Below are 23,908 nucleotides of genomic sequence, written 5' to 3' on the forward strand. Positions count from 1 at the left end.
CAGAGTCCTAAATTCATGCCTTTGGAGATGCTTTTCCAAGGGGCAGCTGGAAGCCTCCAAATCTCTCTATCTTTCTTACCTACTTAGCACAGACATGGAAATATCATCCTGGAGCTCAGCAAATTATCCTAATTTCAGTGCACAATCTCTGAAGTCTTATGGAAACCCATGAGCCATGTAGACATTCTTTTGCAAAAGGAGGCCCCTTTTTCTTCTGTCTACTTTCTTTATATCATTAGTTTGGGCCTTGCTAGCTACAGAGTCATTATATCATATTCTAATTGTCTAAATCTCCAGACAGAAAGTCATTAAAAGGCTTCCTTCATCTGCTCTAAGACAGATGAAGACAAATTGTACAGTCTCCATTTTTTTAACAGAGTGTGTGACCTGCATACTCAGAACCAGGTTTCTTTCCAAGGTAAGTGCCTGCTTTGTACTCCATCATGTCTCCTGTGGCAGAGATCAGTGTTTTCCTCTCAGAGGGGTGGTTTGTTGCCTTCAAGCTAGGAGAATCCTCTACCATTGTGTTTTTCCCACACTGGTGTGTAGAAGATTGTGTCTCAAAGCACTGTGCGGCAACAAGGACTAACCCACAAACCAAAGCAGCATGTACAATCAATCCCAAATGGATCAGTTCCAAACTTCTCACAGTGGTCAAGATAAAAAGGAAGGATGAAGTCTATTGAAGTACCTTGACTTAGCCCACATCATCCCTCAGGATTTGGCCTGTAGCCTGGAATTATGACAAGACTAGTGCCTGTAGGCCAGGTTAACTTTCCCTAGGACTTCATGCAGTTGCAGGAGAATAGAAAGCAGGAGGAAAGGAAATTCCTGTGTGCTACTCTGGCTCATTTGTTGCTGCCTTTACCAGGACTATACTTGCCAGCAGCAGCAATGATATTTACAGTTCTTGTCATGAACAGATTACCTTTCTGTAAGGATTTCTAAGAATAAAACAGTAATTAAACCTCATAATGCCTTGGGGAGTTGCAAAGGAGTCATGTCACTTTAATAATGCAGCTCTGCAGCTGTTTGACTGTGTATGGCACTTCTATTATTGACTGATTAACCACAGGCCAAAGGAATCTGAACTGGAGGAGTCCCAACCACATTCTTTTTCTGCAATAAATTGAGGGAGACTGGCAGTTTTTTCTCCAGTCAATCACCCACGCTGTTTTCAGAGAATCCCAAGATGGTTTGGGTTGGAAGGAACCTTAAAGATCATGCAGTTCCAACCCCTTGCCTTGGGCAGGGACACCTTCCACTATACCAGGTTGCTCAGAGCCCAGTCCAACCTGGCCTTGAACAGAATGATCATGACTTTGAGAGCAATACATAAAATCGAGCCAAAGTTCTGCCCAGTAGAGATGTTTCCATTTTTTTCCTGTGTGGAGGAGTTTGTTGCCTCAGTAAGGATTTTATGTCACTGTCTTTTGTCATGAGTTACTTTAACTCAAGGGGAAATTTTCTATTTTACACATAGATAGAGATTTAGGATGGATCATAACAAAACTGAATCTTTTTTCGCTATTGTAAATACAAGGCAATTTCAGGAAGGTGTCTGCTGTTCTCCACACAGTAATTGCTTTAGAGGACAGAGATCAGAACAATCTGTGCTGCCTATTGGCTCCAAAATGCGCCATTGGAAGTTGGAAAGTTGAACTGCTCATTTTCTGGCTTATAAATATCTGTTCTATTTGGCTTCCAGATCACCGGCAACATCTGTACCAGATCATTAGAGGAGGAAAGAGAATTTTGCATCCTCAATTTTTATTGCTGCCATAAATACTTTGGTAGTCATCGCACAGGGAATCAGACTCTGCAGAGCCTGCAATCTGCATGTTAGACACGATTCAGTGCATTGCAGGCATGGGCAGGAGAAAGGGAGGAGCGGGCAAAATGGGAATAAAAGGTTAAGTGGAAAGAGTTGGGGATACATCACAGTATGGTTGACCACCAGCAATTTGCAGGCATAATTAGGGGGAAAGGTTTGATGATAAAAAGGAGCCATACTAATTTCTGTGGGGACGTTTCTCCAGGTGTAGGGCAGGAACAGAAAGGGATGAAAGCATAGTACCATCCCAGAGGGATCCAGATCAGTTTAATCTGGTGGACACACCTTTGCAGAGGGAGGATGATATGGGTATCTGCCAGGCAAGCAAAAAATAAGGGAAGAGTTGTCCTAGACTTCCAGAATCCCCATGAGGCTAACAGATGTTGATGTGGTAATTCAGAGCATCTGATTTAAAAAGAGAATGCATTATTTTCTTTCAGCAGCACCATTACAATTACAAGAACATCCTCTTTCCTACAGTGTGAACCCCAGACATTTGCAGGTGGTCCTGGACAACATTTGTGCACCATTTAATGTCTCTCTTCAGCTTCTGAAGAAGCATCAGTTATGACTGGCTTATTTGATCAGCTGAGTGCACATAGTGGAGGAATATCAGAAACTAGAGGGGAAAACATAAAAAGGAAAAACAATCCTTATAATCCTTTCTCCAATGGCAGTGGATGTTCAGTGGCAAGTTCTATTAAGTGCTCTCCCTTCAATAGGAACAGCTGGTCAGAATTAATTTCTCAGCTCAGTGCTGTTGGTGGGTTTGTGTGGGAGTGAAATGGAAGAGGAAAGTTCTCAGAAGCACTGAAACATTCAAGTATCACCAAGAGACAGGTACGTGGAGATTCTGTATTCCCTTGATTAACTGGGAAAAAAAGAAACAGCAGTCATCAGCAGTGTGCTCTCATTACATGAGTACTGCACTAATTATAGCAGGAATTCAATCTGTGCTCTACCCATGGCTCCAGCATATTGGAGATGCCATGAGGTCTGGATTTGGAGATCCACAGGCTGCATCTATTGGATAATCAAGTTTGTTCAGTGTTCTTTGTAGAGCTGTAGGACTAGAACAATATTCCTGGCATCCCTTGGATGTCTAAATGAAGGCTCATTAACTTCTCTTTCTTTTGGCTTCTCACTCCTTTAATGCCAACATCTTGGCATAAAAACCTTGTTGCTACCATGATGCCTAAGGTTTGGTTTTTGGTTTGTTTGGTTTTTTGTTTTTATTTTTGGAAGAAGTTGTTATAAGCCAATTGATCAATACATAATCTTAAGCTCATTTCTGGGAGGTTTTGGATGATGCATTAAATTCTGGGATCAGCATTAAGTGCCCTCTCCTTGCCAGTCACAGTACAATTTTGAAATAACGTTGATTCAAGACATGCTGAAAAGACAGCAGATTTTGAGATGAAAGCCAAAAGTTTCTGAGTTCTCTAGGCCTAGGAGTTACTTGGGAATGTATTTTTGGAGACAGGGCTGTTTCAGGCTCCCACAACCAAAACTGATGCTTGGCCATAAAAGCACATCATGAGAGAAGGTTCTTATCTCAAATAAATGATCAAGTAAGTAGGCAATGCTGACAAAAGGTGGGTCTAGAAGCAAAGAGGACTCAATTCAGATGCCTGTACATAGGCAGGTGTCCAGTGCCACTGGAGATGCCTTAAGATAGGTCTGATGGTAATTTACACAAGAGTTGATGCAGTCTCCCAGTCCTATGCGCAGAGACAGTCTGCTCAGTAGCTCTGCCAAAAATCCCTTCCTGTAATCTCTTCTAAACCTTTCAAGGTCTGTGCAGTTGGTTGCATGGAGCATAAGCAAGGCAATCAAGAAACAGAATCCCTGTGCCAGAAGCATCTTCAGCTGCTTCACTGGGCCTCTTAAAGGCTTCTTTTAGCTGTAAGTTTGGATTTTTTTCATGCACAAGAGCTTTGTGGATTAGACCCAGATGTACTGGAAAGTTTGGTGAGGTCTTCACAGTGTTTTAGTGTTGGCTGATTGTCACCTGAAACCACTGTATTTCCCCAGAAGCATATATAAACTGGTAATTGCATATTAGCAAAACTAACTCAGCCATTCAATTATTATTCTGTATAAATTCTATATCTGTGAAAACATCTATTATTGTTTTCCCCATTGTTGAGAGAGTACTCATAAAGCCAGCTGTCATTTATTTCTGTTGCAAGCAATTGAGAGCTGAGGTAGTTGTTAAAAAGCACGAATTAGAGGAGATGACATGAACCTCTCTTGGCAGCATATTCACAAAGATATCATTTCAGGAGTTCAGAGCTTGCTCTGGAGCACATTTGCCAAGGAGCAAGGTAGTGCTTCATCTGCTGGAAGTGTGGACAATACAATCCTTGAACTTCTCCTGACTCATAAATTTGTTATCCATAAGCAGTTTGTTTAGCAAGAGTCCAGATGTAGCTATGAGCTGAGGAAGAGATCTGTGGGTTTGTCACCTTCCTTCCTGTTCTGTGGCATCCTCAGCTCTGATATTTACCTCTCATTGAAGCCAGTTCCATACGTAAGTTACAAGTATTTTTTATTATCTGCATATAATAAACTACATCTGAATATCTGCATGCATCAAACACTTGAGCAGCTTGATCCACTTGAATTGCATAGGAAGCGAATTTGATGCCATTCAGGAGTTCCAAGGGCCAGGTATGCGCATTTTTTGCCCCATCCCTGGAAGTGTCCAAGGCCAGGCTGGATGAGGCTCTGAGGAAGCTGGGCCAGTGGAGGGTGTCTCTGCCCATGGTAGGGAGTGGAACTGGATGATCTTTAAGGTCTCTTCCAACCCAAATGGTTTTGTGGTTCTGTAATCTGCCAAGTCTCTGCTGTGGGGTCCAGAGCAGCACCATGACATAGCCTCTGTATCCAGATGAGAGTGGCCCCCTGTTCCTTGCCTTTCTCAAGCATTAGAACAGGTCTCCTTTGGTAATCTGTCCTTTTAGTACAGTTCTGGTTGGAAGCAACACCAGTCACAGGACCAAAGAGCAAAAGCTGCACAGTCCAGAAGCCCTCAGGATTGTTTTCCTGCTGATACTTGCTATTGATAATGATTTTGTGGCAATCACTTCTAAACTATGCTGGAGATAGCCAGGTTTTTCACTGGTTAATATATTTTTCCATCTCAATGGAGTTGTCTGAGCTGTCACACATTCTACATAACTGAGTTCCTTATTACTGTGCCTGTCATTCATGTCCCTGCAATCCCCTTTTTTCTTGCCAAATCACTGAATGAAAAACCCAAATCACTTTGGCACTAAGAGCTCCCCTCATACTATTTCAGTGAAGGAGCAATGTTGGGGGTTATTTTTCTACTGAGTTCTTGCTGAAAGTAAAAGTTCTGAGGCTTTTGTGTGCAGTCCCTGCAGAGCTGCCCTTCACAGTTGTGCTAAAATTCATCAAAGGACACCCATTCCTGGAGTGTAAAAGTACCACATTGCTGAGGACATCTCTCCATCTGCCAGCCGTGCTAGTGAACATCTGCAACAGCACCACTGGGAATACTTCAGGAAGAGGGAAGGTTTTAAAAAAATAAAACATGTTTCATGATATTAAAAACAAAAATCCAGTTTATGTGAGCAATAAAATAGTTTGCCCCAAATGAAATTTGTGAAAATTCACTGCAGGTGATTATTTTTTCACCAGGGTAAAAAACATTTGATGGAAAAGTTTTGTGTCTGTAATTCTGAGTCTTATACATCAGTATAAATAACTCAACAAACATTACTTAAACTACCTGATGGATATAATAAAATATAGTCCCATCTACATGTGACAGATAGAAAGCACTGATCTAATTTATCACTTCCATTGATTCACACAGATAAATCACTGAACTCTTTTTAGGACTGGGGCACCAAAAATACAGAAATGAAACCTGCTGGTTCATGAGCAATTAGAAAACTTCAAGGAAAGGTCTTAATAGAAAGCTCTGCAAGAAAGAAAAAAAAAAAAAAAACCACCAAAAAAAAGTGTGTAAAGTTCACTATGATTATAAAGTTCACTATAATTGTAAAGTCCACAATAATTGTCTCCCTGACCCTGGGTCAGCAAAAACCCAGTATGCTACCAAAGGTCAGTCAAACCCTCTTCTAGACTGGATTGCCCTTCTAATGCCCTGACCCCCCAAATTCAAAATCTTCATCCTAAATCACCTTTCCCAAAAACATTTGTTTAAATACTTCCATGGTTTCCATAAATTGCAGAAATGCAGTAGCTGTCCAACAGCATCAGCACGTGATATCTTTCAATGAAAAACTCCCAACACATGATCTGCCTAATTCCTAAAGCTGCTTTGAAAAGCTAATCTTTGGTGTTTTGCCCTTCAAAAAGGTTTGTTATGGATCTGGTGACAGACACAACACAGTGGTATGAGAAATGGTACTACCCTCTAGTTTATTTGGAGTTTGCTAATGATCTGTGCCCACTGGAAAAAAAAGAGGATGTATCCACACCCCAGGTGGCCCCAGGTGACGAAGCTGAACCCCATCACTTGACTTAGGGCTGTTTCTTGGAGAGTGGGGGCCCAGGGTCCTAGTTCTGCACTGGTCCCCCCACGTGGGACTGAATCACTGCAGCTCTCTGCATTTTCCCTCGATGCACTTGCTGGAGATCTCTGTCACACCTCTCCAAATATTCTCCTGTCATTAAAAACAGTGACTCCCCCAGGGACACAGGCTGGATATGAGGGGATGACTCCAGCTGAGTTTTCCCTGCCTTGAGTGACTGAGACTGAGTGAGAGTTTGAGTGAGTGAGTGAGTGAGTGAGTGAGTGAGTGAGTGAGTGAGTGAGTGAGCGAGTGAGATTCTCATTGTTCTCTATCCCCTCATTTAGTAGTCTGGACTTATTTTGAGCACTCAAAAGTCTTGCTGTCAGCCCCTTGTGCTGATCTGAAGGAGTGCTCTAAACAGACTGCTTTCCAGCTGTGATCTTTCGTCTTTTACTGTCTGCAAAGCTGTCGTGGCATGTCCTGCAGAAACCTGCAGAAGAAATGCTGGCCCAGGTCCCACTTGGCCAGGCTGGGCTCTTGAGCATGGCACTAAAGGTCAGTGGTTCACTCCTGTGGAATCCCAGGAATCTTCTTCATTTGTTTCCTCCTTCTTTCCAGTCCCCTAATCAGATAAATCGTGTGGGGAGAGGCAAGAGAGTGGGGGGAGGAGTATGTGATGTAACCTCTTATTCTGGCTAAGTTGCGCGATAACCCCACGGTGCCTGTGGCTCGCAGTGGGGTTTAAGAGGCACCTCTAGAGGACTGAAGAAGATGGCCTGAAGATTCACCACGGCTGTGGGAGACCTCGCAGGGGATGCACTCACCTCCTTTGTGGAGAGGAAGGCTGCAGCTCCTTGTCTTGCCGGCTCCACCTGCGCCACGAGTGGCTGGGGACAGCCCTGGAGAAAGGGATGCTTGGAGCCACTTGCGCTGCTGCGGTGAGTCTGCTCCTCCTCCCTGCCTTTTCCTGACGGGTTTGGGGGAAAGGAAGGGGAGTGAGCTGGACTGCGTGTGGGTTTTTTGGGGACTTGTAACCGTGTGGAATCCCTGAGGGATTGACTCTGAGCCTGCTGATAATCGCCGACTAATCCGGGCGCTGGCAGAGTCCACCCGGATAACAAGGGCATGTGGCTCTGAGTCAGGATAGGTGTGACACCTCCCAGGGGTCTCTGGCTTTGTGTCAGAGGAACACCCGAGAAGGATTAACTACAGGAGAGAAATTTGGGGGTGTCTGTCACTGACACAATGTAGGGCATGGGTGTCACAGTCCGTGAGGAGGGGTCAAAGGTCAGCAGGAGATGAACCTGGAGGACGCTGCCCCTCTGTATTTGCTAATGGAGAGAACTGGATCAGGTAGCTCAAGCTGTTGAAACTAACTGCAGAAAAGTGTTTTCTAGGAGAACTTCTAAGTGCCTTTGAAAATATCTCCCTACTAAAGGAAAGAAGGGAAGAGGAGGATGATCATAATATGTATGAGTATTCTACTTTATATACTATATTAAAGAATCTATACAAGATAGAACAAAATTAATGTATAAACTGGGGCCTCAGAAAAACCAAATAACCAGCTCTGTTAACACCTCTGGAGCTGCAGCAGTGCTGAATGAATCCCTAGCTGCCTTCCAGCACTGGGAATATCTAATACTACCTGTGTAAAGATGCAGTTATGACACTTGGTGTTTGTCCTCATATGAATGTTGTGCCCACACTGCTTTAAGAAAAAGTGCCATGTGACTGATTTCCCAGTGGTACTGGCAGTTTCCTCCTGGATCTGGCAGATCACATGCAGCTGCTCAGAGTATTTTTTAGAGGTGAAAACTCCATGCAATATCAAAATCTGGAAATTAAATAATAAATTATTAAAATTTATAAATAAATAAAATCTGGAAGTTAGATAGCTAATCATTGGGGGGGCTTCTCTTTCTTCCCTTTTTAAAGGGGACTTTAATCCTGGTCTAAAAGTTAATTTCTGTAGAAAGCAAACTATTATCCTTTCATTAGCTGTAGTTCTTTGTCTAAAGAACCTCCTCATTCCTGACTCAGTCAAGTTAATTTCTTTCCAGAGCTTGGGATGGCTTCAACTTGGCAGAAAACTCAGGAATTCTACAACTGGATTCTTGAAAGTGGAGGTAGGTAGAGATGTTGTCTAAAATGGGAATTTCTGCATTAACAGCATGATCATGAAAACCAAACCTAAAAGGAATGCAATCCTTACCACATTTTCCTAAATAAGAAGATTTCCACTTTTCCTTCTCCATGATCACAAACTTCCCTTAAGTCTTGAAATATATCTCACTGGCCCTCCAGTTGGATCATGGTAAGGAATGAAGGGACAAGGAATTTCCCAGTGGGCAAGGAGCAATAAATGCCTGAGATTGTTGAGTCTGGAGTACTAAAGAACATGATTTTTTTTTTAAATGCATATTCATGTGTCATGAGAAAGCTTAGTTGACTAAAGAGTTAATACTTTGGGGGGTTTAAACTCTTTGTGATGCCAGGAAAACCTGTTATCAAATTAAATATTGGCAGTAACCACTCCTCAGTGCTTGAGATTTGACAGCTTGCAGTGAGGAGACATCAGATTTTCATTAGTTAAAGGCTCAATGTGGTTCCAAAGGGCTGTGATGTATCTCTGGATGTAAAGAAAAGCCACAAAATGCCATGAAGGTAGAACAGCAGGCTTGCAGGAGGAAGACATGAGGCATAATGCTTAGACTTTACATAATGCTCAGTAAATGTTTCACGACTTAAATTTCACAAGAAAGTGTAAATTGTGATTCAGGACTTCTGATGAGCTGTTAAATCTAGAAATGGAATGTCAAAGAGCTCCTAACACAGCTCATAACACCCATCATAAAGAACTGGATGGTTTAGAAGGGAGAGGGATTAACAGAGTTGTCCAGACTGGTACGGCATTTATAAAAAAATGAAGGGAGTTGACAGGGCAGTGATCACACAAGAAAGGAAAGCATGAATGGTATCTGGGATGTTTTTGCTGATATAATATATCCTGGATGACAGCAGGATTAGGAGGAGGTGGCATGACAGAAAATCTCTTCAGTTTCCCTTTGCTGTAGGACCAAAGAGCTGTTACAGCAGGGTAAGTGTTTTGGCATTTCCTAGTGAATTCATGCTTCTTAAGAGAGCCCACTGTATGAGCAGATATAAAAATGAAGGAGTGGAGAATTTTAGATATGCTGAGGATTGTAAGGACAGGACTGAAACACCAAGGACTGAAACACTTTTATTATAAAATTGTAAATTTACACTCCTGAGGAGCCACTGTTTCTTTGGCTGCTCCTGTGCCTCCCTGCACAGTATCTGGGATCACTCCTTTCACCCAGGGAGGGCTCCAGTTCATCCCAGGAAAGATCTGCCTTCCAGTACAGCAGTCCATACCCAAAAATTGGGCTAAAACCTTTGTGCTAAATCCTTTTGGCAGAGTCAGAGAAGAAGGACTGAGGTGCAGCTTTGCAAAGATACAAAGACACCAATTTTCTTTCAGCAGCGAGTGCACCCAAGGGAAGTATTGAAATACAATTAAATATATTCGCCCCTTGCTGTGTGGAGGTGCCAGCTGTGGCTGTGTGTTTTGCTTCTCAGATCCAAGGACAGACCCGTGGCCACTGGTTTACTCCCCACTTCCAGTCACCCTGATCTTCACCTCCTACCTCTTCATGGTGGCACTGGGACCGTCCTGCATGCGGCAGCGGCAGCAGCTGGAGCTGAGGGCTCTGCTACTCACCTACAACCTGGCCATGGTGGCGTTATCCAGCTACATGTTTTATGAGGTGAGGAGGCAGGCTCCTAGGTAAGCACCTGAGAAGGGTTTGAACTCCGGAGCCTCCAGATTCCAGGGTTTGAACAGCTTTTGCTGATGGATTCTGCTGAAGGGAGTGGAAGCTGGCTTGGACATGTCCATGTTTTGCCACAAGAGGAGCAGTATTGTCCTGCTGTGCTTGATTTCCTCCCATCCCTCAATATCCCTGCCATTCATGAAATTAACATGGAATTTCATTCATGCTGAATGAATAAATTGCAGTCTGAGAATTCCCCATTAGGCACAGATTTTGTGGAGAATGTGGAATGGTCTCATTTCGTCTCGAGTCTGGCTGGTGATGGATCCATCTCTGAGGATAAGAACCACTGGACTAGTGGAAGATGTCCCTGCCAAAGGCAGGGGTTTGGGACTAGGTGATCTTTAAGGTCCCTTCGAACAATCTATGATTTTCCAAAGCTGGCAGTTCTCTTCAGGAGTGCCAAGCACTCTCTGTCTTCCTGCTGCTGAGAATGTTAAGAACTTATTTTTCTGCTGGTTCTTAATGCATAAGCCTTTCTACAAGCCTTTCCCCCCAAGTTTATGTAGGCCACTGAAAAGTCTTTGAGGGAACATGGCCAAATAGGTTTCAAAAACATTCTGTTGCCAACAAATATGCCCTTTTAATTTGTATTACAAGTGTTATATTAACACTAATCGCTTTTGGTTTTTTTTTTAAGAAATGCTGCTCCATCTGAGGACAGGTGGAAAATTGCTTTTCTGCACTTGATTGTTCAGTTCTACTGGTTATTTGGTCCAGTTTTTGGCTTTCCAGTGAACAAGCAAATGCAACCTACCAGAACAGAACAGAAAAGAGAGCAGAGTCTCTCAGAGAAACTTAGAAGCCTAGAATTCAGTATTCCTGCTGAAGTAGTTTTGAGCCCTCCAGTGATTACACAAAGAGTTACAAATCTTCCCAGGCCCAATTTGCATTTTTTGAGATTTCAACCAGGATGTGAAGTACTTTGTTTTAGGTTTTTACCATTTGCCTGTGGATTTTCTGTCAGTACTATAAGACTGAAACCTCACTACCTTAGCATTAATATGTCCATCTTTTTCGGAACAGATGGCATTGAACAGAAAACTGATTTCTATTTGCTTTTTGTCTGTTTCAGTTTCTGGTCACTTCAGTCTTGGCTAACTACAGCTACCTGTGCCAGCCAGTGGATTACAGCCGGAGTGAGCTGGGAATGAGGGTACAGTTCTGGAGAAAGCTTGCCTGAGGCCCTGCCCTCCCATGGCTAGGCAGATCCTTTTGCTCATAAATAGCAATTTGCATGGCTAAGAAGGCTTTGACTCCAGTTTGTTGTTGCCTATAAATCTATTCCACTAAATTGTCTCCTTCAACAGTTGTCGTGCTTTGCTTTAGTTCTCTAAAATTAATCATCTCAGTCAACCCAGCCATCTAAGTTTGCTCTTTAACCACTGCAGAGAGGGTGATCTTACCAGCTGAAGTAGCAATATTGCAAATCAATTATTGAAACAGATATGATTCTCTGCATGGATTATAAGGATTCTGGGTGACCTCTTTCCAACAAGAAAACTGATTTTTATATCCTCTGCCTTGTATCACAGAAATCTCACTTAACCCTTCTTTTAGCAGGGGGGTTTAGCTAAAACTATTTCTTGGTCATCACAGGGGTTTGGGTCCCACCAGCATCAGCTTTCCAAAAATGCTGTGTGAGTTTTTTCTCTTTGAATTTGGAGTTACAATACAAGCATCGTAGTATCTTTTCAGTTTTTCAATCTTGCCATCTGGACAAAAAAAAAAAAAAAAAAAAAAAAAGGACCCCTTAATTTCCCCTAATTTTCCCCCTTGCTGCAGACCCCGAGTGGGCAGCTGGGCAGGGATACAGCATGGTTGAAAATGTGTTGATTTGGGGTAAAGCTTTAACCGCTGTGCCTTGTGCTGCCCAGCAGATGGCAAGAGTGTGTTGGTGGTTCTTCTTCTCCAAAGTCATCGAGCTGCTGGATACGGTAAGGAGGGCTCAGCTCCTCACCGGGTCCGGGGCTGGACACAGATACTTCTTTGGCAGAAACGGCCAACAGATATTTCTTTGGCAGAAACGGGCAGCGTGCCAGAACTGATGTCCTGGGTTGATCACATATTGATTCGCTGCCTGTCTCCGTCCCTTGGCTGCACACACTCCCTCCCCAGCACCATTCTTGAGGCTGGGCACAGTGCTAGAGGAGAGGCTTTACCCCTGGCTGCTGCCAGGTGGGTCCCCAAAATTTTAGCTGCTGGTGCCACACAGGTTCTGCTATTGCCTGGCTGGCTGATTAACAGTGGGGCTGAAAAGGAGCTGGACAAGTCCTGGCATCTCTGCTGCCATGGATTTTCCCAGAGCACTGCACTAAAGGTTTGTGTCCTGGGGGAATTTAAAGTCCACCTCTTTACAGCCTGTCGTCAGGTGTCCTTCTGCACTGTAAATGAACTAAGTGACTGGACAAGGCCTCTGCTTGGCCAGCAGAAGACAGCTGCGTCCTAGCCTGAAATTTCTGAGCTCTCTGGGGTGTAAGTTGACAACCCACTGAAATGTGAATGAACATGTGGATCCTTCCTAGGTCTACTGCCAGGGTGTTGGCTGATCCCCTCTCTGTTTGCATCAGCAACAAAACAGCTTTTTGCCAGTCCTGAGTGCCTGAAAAGCAGATTCACTTTTTGTTGTGTGTGTATGAATGTGCATGGGGAAATGCAGTGACCTGACATGTATTCATCTGGCAAAACCCTTCTGCGTACTAATGCAAATTCCAGGAGGGTTTGGCCATTCAACACAGTGGATTTTCTATGGGTTATTGTCCGGTAGCAGTAAATATACAAGCTGTGTCCTGAAAAGGAGCAGATCCAAGCAGCTGTGAATTGTATGGAAGCTCAGTCAGAGTCTCAGATGTGTCCTCTTTGGACTTTGGGCCCTGAATCCAGACATAAAAATATCTGGGGCTTTGTGGAAGAAATTCCGTCTTCTAGCTCCCCCTACAAGTTCTATTGTGTTTCACCAGTTTTTGTCAACAGCAGAGGAAATGGATTTGGGAGATTCAGACTCATAATTAACTATTTTTATAACTTTTTACTGTGAAATTTTTGTCTAGACACGTCAACTCAAGGTTTTCCTTTGCCTGGCTTCTTTCAGGTTTTCTTAATTCTGCGCAAGAAACAAGAGCAGGTGACTTTTCTGCACGTGTACCATCACGGCTCTATGCTCTTCAACTGGTGGTCAGGGGTCAAATATGTGCCTGGAGGACAAGGTATGCTTGTAAGAAATGCTGCCACAAGAAAACCTTGTGTTTCTCACAGCTTTTTTGGGCCATAGAGGTAGCATTAACAGTGCAAATGGGCTGAATGGCAGGTAGGAAGCTCACCTACTTCCAAAGGTGAGAAAAACACGTGCATTTCAGATGATCCCATCTGCTCAGCTTTTGGGGCTGTTTAGGCTGCCCTGTTCACTGCCTCAACCAGAATAAGAGTGTGCCATCAGAGCGGGTCCAAACAGAAAAAAATAACATCCCACAGAAGGTCACTGTGTATCTCCTCCCAGAGCAGCGCTCCCTCTCTCTCCACTCAGAGGCCCTGGGGCAGCAGGCCAGGTTCTGGCTCTGTTTCCTGCTGTGGCTGGGCCCATTTCTGGGCTGTATCCAGAACGCTGCCCCTTTTTGCTCAACTGGAAGAGAAGCATCTGTGTATTAAGCATCTGGGTACCCTGGTAGGCCTTATACAAGATGCTGGGGCATTCTTTTTTTGGGAAGTCATTTTGGCTACACAGCCTTGACACCAGAATGGTGTGAAATGCTTACGTCAGACGATCAAAGTCTCTCCTCTGCGTTTGAAGCCCTTCTCTGTCTCTGAACACTTGATATGGGATGGGTATATCATGGATACACCAACCTTGGCAGTGTTCCAGGTCAGATGAGATGGGGCTTTGGGGCAACTCTAGTGGGAGATGTGCCCTGGGGGTTGGAGCTGATGGCCCTTAAGGTCCCTTCTGACCCAACCCATGCAATGACTCTGGATGCTGAAGGAAGGGAGAAGCTGATGTGCTTCCACAGTGTCCTGGTTTTGCATGGGAGGTATGAGATCCCAGATGGAATGTTCATGCACAGAGGTGGATGTGGTGTGTTTTGGAAGCATCATCATAGTGGCTGTTAGGCCTTCACAGGGTTAGCCTGGAATGGGTCGTGTGCCTTGTTCACCCTCACTTTCTCACTCCTCAGCCTTCTTTGTTGGGATGCTGAACTCCTTTGTCCACATCTTCATGTACGGCTACTATGCCCTGGCCAGCCTGGGACCGCGGATGCGCCAGCACCTGTGGTGGAAGCGTTACCTGACCATCCTGCAGCTGGTAATTAGCTCCAGGTGTTCACCCCTGCCCTCCCACGGCTCAGGCGTGATGGCCTCTGCTATCTGTCACCTCACTGGCTCCATTTGCTTGCTGTCCATGGAAGGCAGCACGTTCCCAGGTGCCCTCATGTGCCACTCTGAGAGGTGAAGCCATGGGTGACCTGCTTCAAATGCTTTCACAAGACTATCAGAGGCCTTCAGTGACCATCTCAAACTAATTATCCACAGCTTTGTAATGGGAAGGGAAGAGAAAAATTAACAACTGGATTCCTCCTTTTTATGTTGTATATGGAGCAGTGAAAACAGAGCTTGATGTGGAGAGGTAGGCACAGTGGTTCAGGGAAACTGGATTCTCAATAAGGCAGCAGACTGGGGAGCCTTGATTGAGTTCCTTCAGAAAGGAAGAGGGTCTCTAGCTACAGGCAAACAGGCAAGTTAAAGAGAAATGTGTGAATTTTACTCTTTCTCTAGAAAATCCCTTTGGATTTTCTTTCCCTCATCTCTGATGAAGTTACAAATCTGGAAAACCCCATGTTTTTTTAAAGATACAGTATAAATGCAATGGTCCAAACAAGGACAATGGTTGTAGGAGAGATTTTTCCACTCAAAGAGAGGCTTTGCAAACCAAAAGTATGCAGTTACAAGGGAAGAGGAAGAGGATATGTGTAAAACACTGGTGCAGTGAAGACTGCTCCAGAATTCTTACTTAGCCTGCATGGCAAAACAGAACAAGAAAGCATTGCATGAAATAAAAAGGTATTTCTAATGCAAATTATAGCAAAGGAAAAAAAAAATTTAATAGCTCTTTGGTACATAGAACTCATTGCTTCAGGGTATTGAGACAGGTAACTTAGTAAAATACAAAAAAATGTTAATGTTGAATGTTTAAATGAATAAAGGTAGTATCTGTATTTCCTCTCTGCAAGTTAAAATACAAAACAAAATAATTATGGGTATAACAACCTGATTACCACTGGGTAAGAGGAATCTACCACCTTCACTTTTCATATTCCAGCATCTCAGTTACTGCACTATGGCAGAGAAATGGGCCAAGGGCAGGAGAGACAGAATTGGTTAAACCTTCAGGTTTGATGGACATCTTTCCTGGTGGGAAAACACCGCTAAACTTGAAAGGAAGGTTCCCAGGGATGTCAGGAGAGGCAAGCAGGTGATCCTGTGGGTTGAGGTGGGTTGAGGACACTGCTAGGATGTTGTGATAGCTGTGATGGTCTTAATGGCCAGCTGAGGTGTATCTCATGAAGGTTCCCTAATCTCACTGCTTCTTTTTTCCACCTCTTCCAGTGCCAGTTTGTGACCATTGCTGCTCATTCCTCCTACAACCTCTTCACAGAGTGCCCGTTCCCTGATGGCTTCAACACCGCAGTCTTCCTCTACATCCTCAGCCTCCTGGCTCTCTTCCTACGCTTCTACTATCAGACCTACGCCAGGGGAAAGCGGGAAAAGCTGACTTGAAGGAAATCAAAGAGGACAGAGAGCACAGCCTGATGAACATGAGCATTCTCTGCTGCTTGTGACATGGTTCCAGGAAGGAAATGTATCTGGGGAGTGTGTGTGAGGCCCGTGTCTAGCCTTCAAATATCCCAGGCTAGGGAGAAGAAAGGAATGATGTAAACTCAGGGATTAAGGAACTGAGGAGGCACACTTAATTAAGCTAAGGCCAAGCGAAGCAAAGTAGTCACAAGCATAGCAGGCTTTGGGACATTTGCAAGATAAGGTCTTTATAAGGTCTTTTTCCCTTCCATCTTTAACTTGGGGTCCAAGGTCTAGCAGCCAGCTACAACTCCCTGCCTCATTTCTTAGGCTGTAGAGGGTTTCATTGCATCCACAGAACTATCTCAGCTTGTTGTTGTAGGTCAGGCAGGGTCATGTGCCTCCAGCTTGGAAATCAATGTCCAGGTAGCAGCAGCAGCCAAGAATCCACAGGATGTACGCTGCATCCCACCCGTCCTGCTAAGGAAGCTCCTACTAAGCCTGGGGTGGTCCTGATGGTTTAACTTCTTACCAATATAAGCAGCAAGGAAATTGGACATTAGGTTGTCTGGCTGGACAGGTGTCTTCACTGTCCTGAAGCTAAAGAAGGCATTATTAGCACTTTCATCCTAATAAGAAACCAGTGCAGTAAGAGTCACCATGTCCCATTTTCTGGAATGCTCATTTCCCTTTGGTTGCTCTCATACCAACAGAGGATTTTAATGCATGAAGATACTTGGTATTGCTCCTTGTAGATGCCATAATTGAACTAGAAGGAATAGACTGATGTTCCCTCTTCATAACTTTTTTCTCCAATCTGTTATTATTTTTAATACTGTTATTTTTAAATTTTGCTTCTTGTCAAACATGAAGAGTTTAACAACACCACAAGCAACCACCTCCACTACCTAATTGTATAAGAATTAATACAAAATGTATAAAATCAATTCATCGGGTAGTGCAAAGCTGCATAGCTCCATTGATTTTAAGATATCACTAACTGGCTTCTTTTTTTTGCTCCTAAATCAACTACAACTACAATTTGGCACTCATATTCATCTGCAGACTACTAAATACTGTTGAAGTTCTGATGTGATAGTACTTTGAAGATCCTAATTAAACTACAAAGTGGTAATTATTGATTGACTCTGCTCAGCTGATTAAAACTGGTACTACAGAGTAGTAGTATTTTGTAAAACACAAAGGTGTTGAAGGAGAGGATTGGAATCAGTGACATGATGCACTGCCATTGCCAAGTCAAATCCATCTCAAATATAAAAAAAGTCTAACTCCTCTGGGAATGTCCAGAGGACTAGATCTGGCCTGAACAGCAAATGGATGTACCCCCAAAAGACCTGTGTGCCCTTCACCAATCTGGAGTCGAGTGGCTACAAAAAATAAATTCAACTTGTTCTTTGCAGGTCTGTGCTCGCATCCCAATCCTTTCCTTCAGCCCCTCCACACACACGCGGAAGCTAAAACAATATTCTGCCGTTCCTCACCCTCCTCCCCTTCACACACAGCCACTAAGGACTTGTTCACACTGTCACAAGGTCACATCATCAGCGTCCTTCCTTTGATTTGAGCGGTCTCTCTTCTGCTTGTGACTGGTGAGTATGAGAATCACTGCATCCGTGCTGGGGAAGAGGAATCCACCACCTTGGTTTTCTTCCTGTCAACTATTTTTCCTTGCAAATAAATTAATAAATAATGACACTTTCAAATACTGGACTTCTTCTTCTGTTAGAATTTTTACTAGCAAATCCCTGGATGAGTCTTTCATTCCTCCCCTTGTTTGGAAAGACAGGAAAACGGGATCTACTGTAAATCTAACATATTCATGTGGAGGGTTTCCCCTGGGGACTCTCCCCTAAATAAAGACTCAGTGCAAATAAAGCTGTTTCATTACTCTTGTCCGCCTAATGATTCATTTACGGCCCTCTCCTGCCGTCTCGTCCCGCAGCCATGGGAGCTGGACGAATGCCGGCTAGCCGCTCCCGGAGTGGCCCAAGGAGACCACGAATCCCGCTACTCGCAGGCTCTTCGCAAGAACCCCGGGTAGTGGTGCCGTCTGCGGCGTGGGTGGCGCAGGCGAGAGCGGGCCTACGAAGCACTGAGGCAAAGGAAGGAGAGAGCAGATACTCGTACGAGTGCCAAGGCTCTTTGTTGTCCCAAGCGGGGCCAGTGACCGTGTCAGGGAAAGACCGTTGGGAAGGCACTGATAAAGGGGATGTGTGTGACAGGAGGGAACCAATAAACAAAGCCCAGGGGAGGAGCAAGGGACACAACTGAACCAATAAATATTGCACAGGGGAGGGAAAAGGCTCAGGAGACAAAGATCTTAAGGGATAACTGACATAAAAATTTCTCGAAATAAAGGGGGTGTGGTTACAATGACGGACAGGGAAACTGGGCAGCATCAGGAGGGAGGAGATAAACTTCTAAGGACATAAGGGGAAGGTCTAGGGGATCGGTCACCTTAGACAGGTCACTGGCGGGAAAACAAGGGACAAACAACTCAGGGACAAACCATTGTGAGGGAGGAACATGGGGGAAACCGAGCGTCAAACCATAATCTCGACTTATAAAAAATAACCAACTTTACAAGAAAACCTGTATAAAACATAAAATGCTACACACTCCTGCTTAAACTCTCAGTACCTTTGGCCCCCTAGTTTTGTGGTAGAGCATTTCCTGCAGCTGGCTAAATTATCTGTGCTCACAAAGCAATCTAATGCTCTTTTCTATACACGAGTAGGTTTAGACTTCAGTTTCCCCCTCACTTTAATGTTTTCAGAATGTAGTAACTAAGTTCACTCATAATTTTATACCAGACTAAGCATCACATACTTTGATTTTCCTTGGTTCATGACTGCTTAAAAATTAGAAATAAGCACGAAATCTGAATGAGGTTACTCCTTGCTTTTCCAGTCTTAAAATACATGAATTTGTAAACATGCCATTTATCTGTTTTTAATGCAGCCTATGCAGGTTAATTTGTGTTTATGTACGACAAAGCAATGGTTTCTGGAGTGTCACTGGCCACATAGGTGGAAACAAAACATGAAAGTACAAATTTGTCACCTGACAGCTTGAAGTGACTGATCACCCAATTCAGACACCGCTGTCACCACTTGTTCTAGACATGAAACCTTTGATTTATTCCTGTCCCTCTTCCTCACAGCCTGAGTGAATGGCCTGATCTTGAATGAGTAAGAGCTTTTTGTTGGTGTGACTTTGATGGCACAGGATGAAAATGAAGTATTTTCAGTTGAATGATAAGGAGGAATTGATTTTGCCCAGAAACACCATGCTTTCCATACAGAAACAGACACTGGCATGGAGCACAGCTGTTACAGAAGCATTGATGCAAGCAAAATTAACTTGTGAGGATATTTGCACTGGCAGTGAAGAAAAAACGGCAGTGGTATAGCTGAGAGGCTCTGCAGGTTACTCCTTCAGATTGCCCTTGTTTGTCTTCATTCTCCTGTTTTAAAATCGGGTTGTCCTAATTGGAACTGTCCACCTAAGCAATCCTGTTGTAACAAAAAACCTGAAAGCACAGCTATGTGCTCTGGGAATTTAACGGAGAGGAAAGGCGCCAAATGGGATTTCCCCTCTAAAATCAAGTCCCTGGAATTCAATATTACACCACAGAAAAGCAATGGAAGTCAAAAGGGATGGGAAATTATAAATTACAAGCTTGGATGGCTCATACTGTCTGGTAGAGTCCAAAGCTTTGAGGATGGGTTGAAAATACCCTGTCACAGCTGGATTTGTGGAAAACCTCTGAGCCAAATGCTGGTTCTACCTATTCGAGTGACAAAGGCTGGAGCTCCTCTGGGATGAGGCTGGCACAGCTGTGTGGAAAGCAGCACGCTCAGCTCCACAGCCATGTTTGCTGGGGGCAGAAGCATTATTCAGTCCTACAAATAGATGACTTTTGAGGGCACGGTGGTGTGTAAGTCTCCCTCTTACAAACTGTGGGTCATTAAATGTTCGTCAAGCAGTTTCCATGAACAATATGTAAAGCATAGTGCAAGTAGGCTGCTGAAATTAATAAGCTTGATATCCGGTAGTGCTCAGCATCTTTCCTGCTGTTCCAGTCAATGTAAATTATGGATGTTCTGATCAAATTACTTTTGAATTAAGCAGACCATTTACTCAGTGCTTACTTTCTCTCTGAAGATAAATGAGAGAGATTCTCATTTTAATCAAAACAAAATACTGAAAAGAAAATCAATTACTATTTAATGTTTTTTCCATCCCTGTGTGATGGAAAGTTTCCAGAGGAACTTGGGCTTAAAATTGCAAAGCAATATAAAATGCAGGGACATGGCTGGGTTTTAGCTATTGGGGTTTTTTATATACTATTAGAAAACATGACTAAGTTGGTTTTGGTTTTTTTTTAAGGCAAAATAATTACTCTAAACAATTAAACAAGAAAAATCAGAATACAGTAGATTGCTTCATCCAAAAAATAAAAATCTGCTGATACAGATGTAAACCACCTAGAAGCCAAACATTTAGAAAGATCAGCCAGCTCTATATATAGAACAGTGTGAATGTACTGAATTCATTAATAAATAGCTTCATGGATTAGGGCTTGATAGATGGAGATCTCCATCCAGATGTTTATTGTGATTTGTCAATGGCCTGGTACTTAATCCTCCTGGACAGGAAACAGGAGTCTTTTCTCTAGGATATCCCCTCGGAACTGTGGCAGTGCCTCCCTCTGGCCTGAATCCTCTCAGCACTGGATGAGGCTGCCGAGGAATTAACCAGGTGGCAGAGGCACGGATTTGCCTTTAACCCTTTTGGTTTCCTCTCAGCTTCAGATGATTTCCTAACCATCTGCCACAACCTTGCCGTTTTTTAGTCAACTTATGGAAAAGGAAAAAATGTCACACATGTCACCCTGGAGTCCCTGTACCCACAAAATGTGCCGAGGGAGGCACATGGATTCCCATCAGCACTGAGGAGGACGAGGGCTGTGGGCAGCCTTAAGAGCTTGGTGTGCCCCTCTTCACTGCTCAGCATCGTGTTTTCATTTTTGTTATGCTGCCACTCCCTGTCAGTGACAGGGGTGGCCCAAGAGGTAGTATTTGTGAGAAACTGATGTCCCCAAGGTGTCCTCGGTCAGGGTACCAGAGTTTAGTGTGTGTGTGAGTGAGTTTGGGTGTGGGTAGGTGAATGCAACCCCTGCAGACAGTCCCCACGGCTCATTTCTCATCCCACCTCTCTGTGGGATGGGTCCTTTATCTTGCTGTGGGACGCTGAAGGACAGCTCCCAGCAGCCACACCTGCTATGGAATGGCACACTGGGTGCTGCAGGGAATGCTAGGTTTTGTTGTGGATGTGCAGGATTGTAAAGGACTGATTTCCTGTGTTCAACTTCTGGCTAAATCACAAGTACAAATGTGGACAAATAAATTCTTTTCAGGGACTGCCTGGTTAAAACATTAGCAGCACATCTCAGCCCTATTTTTCCCTAGTCTGCCTGTCATCCTTTCTCTCTAGTACCTTGGCTTTCTGCTGCGCTTCAAGAGTTTGTCTTTACACTGAGCTGAAAAAATGAGGGCTATTAAATAAAAATTGTCCTTTAAAATTCCCTGCTTGGAGTAGATATTCCTTCCCCTTTAACATCATCCTCCCACTTTCTCTTGTCCCTTTTCTCTGCTCTTCTTTTGTACCCACACATACAGACACTGTAATAGATTCTCAGACCTTTTAAAGCTGCAAAGAAAGTAGCTACAAGTCACTCAAATGCTGTACAAGCAGCTGCATTTTTCTGATCTATCAATTAATAATGTACATTTTCTTCATAGGGTTTTCTGCAAGGCTTTAGTCCAAGTGAAGTTGAGCAAGTCTTCATTTTCCTTTGCACTTTAGCATAATCCTATCTGCCTTCAAATTCAGGATGTGGACACTGCAACTTGATACTTATAAAAGCTAGAAACTTGAACTAGAACTTAAATTTGGTATGGTCCCTTCCAGGCATTCCCTGCTATTAATAAAGGAATGGCAGAATGGATACAAACATCTGAGAGGCAGCAAGTTACCGCTCTTCTGTACACTTTATTCTGCTCTGAGTGGTGCCCACCATCACAGATGTCTGAGGATGTTTTCTCCTGTTAATAAATGGTTATTCCTGAGGCAATGTTTGGAGGGAGAATGCCTTGCTGACAGAGCTGGAAAACCAGAATAGTTTTCGAGTGTGCAAGCCCTGCTCTGGTTGTAATCCCTGATATGCACTGGTAGCAGATCAGCCAATCCTTATTGGGGTGCACAGCTGTGTCTGTGATGTGTCTGTGTTTATCATGGGTTTTGCTAGTTCCAGAGGGTGTTATCCTACATTTTGCAGGTTTAATATGTTATCCCATTAAATAACTGTAAATCAGAGGGCCGTTATTTTGAAAGAAGAATTTATCTTCTATATAATTTTGCTTCTAGAAATTACTGGTGTGAGTAAAGCTGTCGTTTATTCACTAGCACACTGGCAAAACAGGTTGGCGATTCTGTGCTCAGTTCTCGGAGATAAAATGCAAGCCATCACTTACAGAAACCATTTAATGCAATTATGGTTTTCTATTTTGGCACTGCTTTTAATATCTTTGGGCAGATTTGATACACAGAGATAATGTTTTAAATTAGGGGGAAGCCACTAGTCACAGTGAATCTAGGTGAAGTGTTTGATGGAGCTATGAGTGGCAACATAAGGATTTAAGAAAAAATGTCACTGTGATGCCAACTGGAAGGCAAAATGGTCACAATCAATTTTGTTAGAAAACCAGAAACTCCACAGGAGTATATATACCTATAGGTTCTAGTCATACAGTATTTATATATATATTTATTGTATTTCCCTGCAGACCTTAAGTAGAATAGATGGCTTGAATGTAGCAAGTAGGATCTCAGCACCCACTGTATTACTGAACTGTAATTGTATCATTGTGTAAAGCTGCTCGCTTCTCTTTAATAAAATGCGTATCTACTTAAATGTTTTAGCCTTGGATGTGGATTTATGAATGTATCAATGGGAAAAGTGTTTGCAAATGTTAACATGAAAACAGCCCGGCAGAAATGTCGTTTGCTGGCTTGGGAAGCCTTTTGGAACCGCACTAATTTAGCGAGATACTCGAGGGAACAGAAACGGGGAGAGCAAACGCAAAGCAATCCCTTCCATTGTTCTTATTTCGTTGGGGAATGGGGAGGGGGGGACACACGCCGAGAGGAGCCCGGATTCCCCGGAGCTTTCAGTTTTGATTTTCATTAGAGGCGAGAGGGGGTGTGCAGCCAGAAGCGCTCGCGGCGAGCAAATCCACGCCCGGGGGCCGCTCCGTAATCCCCCGGCGCGGCGGGGGCGCGGGATGCGGAGCGGAGAGCGCTGTGCCCCGCGCCCCCGGCCCGGAGGGCAGCTCCAGCCCCCTGCCCGGGCGCACGTACTGCCGGCGCCCGGCCTACCGCATCTCCGGAGCGGTGCCCCCGCCGCGCATCCCCCGCCGGGCACCTGTGGGCATCCCCACGGCCGGGCCCCGCTGGACGCGCAGCCCCTCGGCGGGGCGGGGCGGGGCGCGGGGGGCCGCGGCATCCCAGCTCCCCGGGGGATGCTGCCGCTGCCTGCGCGGGAGCGCGGAGCAGAAGGGATCCTCTTTGACGTCAAGCGACCATAATATAATGATCGCTCGTTCATATCCGGGTCCCCGGGCGGCTCCCCCGGGCCGCGCTCGGCCGCGCTCGGCGGCGCAGTGAGGGGAGGCGGGTCGGGCAGGGCAGGGCAGGGCAGGGCAAGGCAGGGCAGCGCGGCCGCCCGGAGGTTGCCGGCGGCGGCAGCGGCACCGGGGCGGCGAGCGCAGCATGCCCGCCGCCTCAGACGCGCCTGCCTCCCGCCGCAGCTGGTGCTGCTGCTGCTGCTGCCC

General features: G+C 44.5%; 1 protein-coding gene across 2 annotated transcripts; it reads left to right on the forward strand.

Annotated features, from left to right (window-relative positions):
• Positions 1-7,651: 7,651 nt before the first annotated feature.
• On the forward strand, positions 7,652-17,844 carry LOC131083226 (elongation of very long chain fatty acids protein 4-like). 2 transcript variants are annotated; one of them, XM_058023665.1, is made up of 7 exons: positions 7,652-8,474; positions 9,949-10,136; positions 11,278-11,358; positions 12,083-12,139; positions 13,294-13,408; positions 14,372-14,499; positions 15,801-17,844. In XM_058023665.1, exons 1-7 carry the CDS (start codon positions 8,417-8,419, stop codon positions 15,969-15,971), a joined length of 798 nt encoding a protein of 265 aa, XP_057879648.1. In that variant the 5' UTR covers positions 7,652-8,416; the 3' UTR covers positions 15,972-17,844. The 2 variants fall into 2 exon arrangements, with proteins under 2 accessions (XP_057879648.1, XP_057879649.1); XM_058023666.1 differs by lacking the exon at positions 12,083-12,139.
• The last annotated feature ends 6,064 nt before the right edge of the window (positions 17,845-23,908 follow it).

This window comes from Melospiza georgiana, chromosome 4 (assembly GCF_028018845.1).
Source record: "Melospiza georgiana isolate bMelGeo1 chromosome 4, bMelGeo1.pri, whole genome shotgun sequence".
Lineage (NCBI taxonomy): Eukaryota > Metazoa > Chordata > Aves > Passeriformes > Passerellidae > Melospiza > Melospiza georgiana.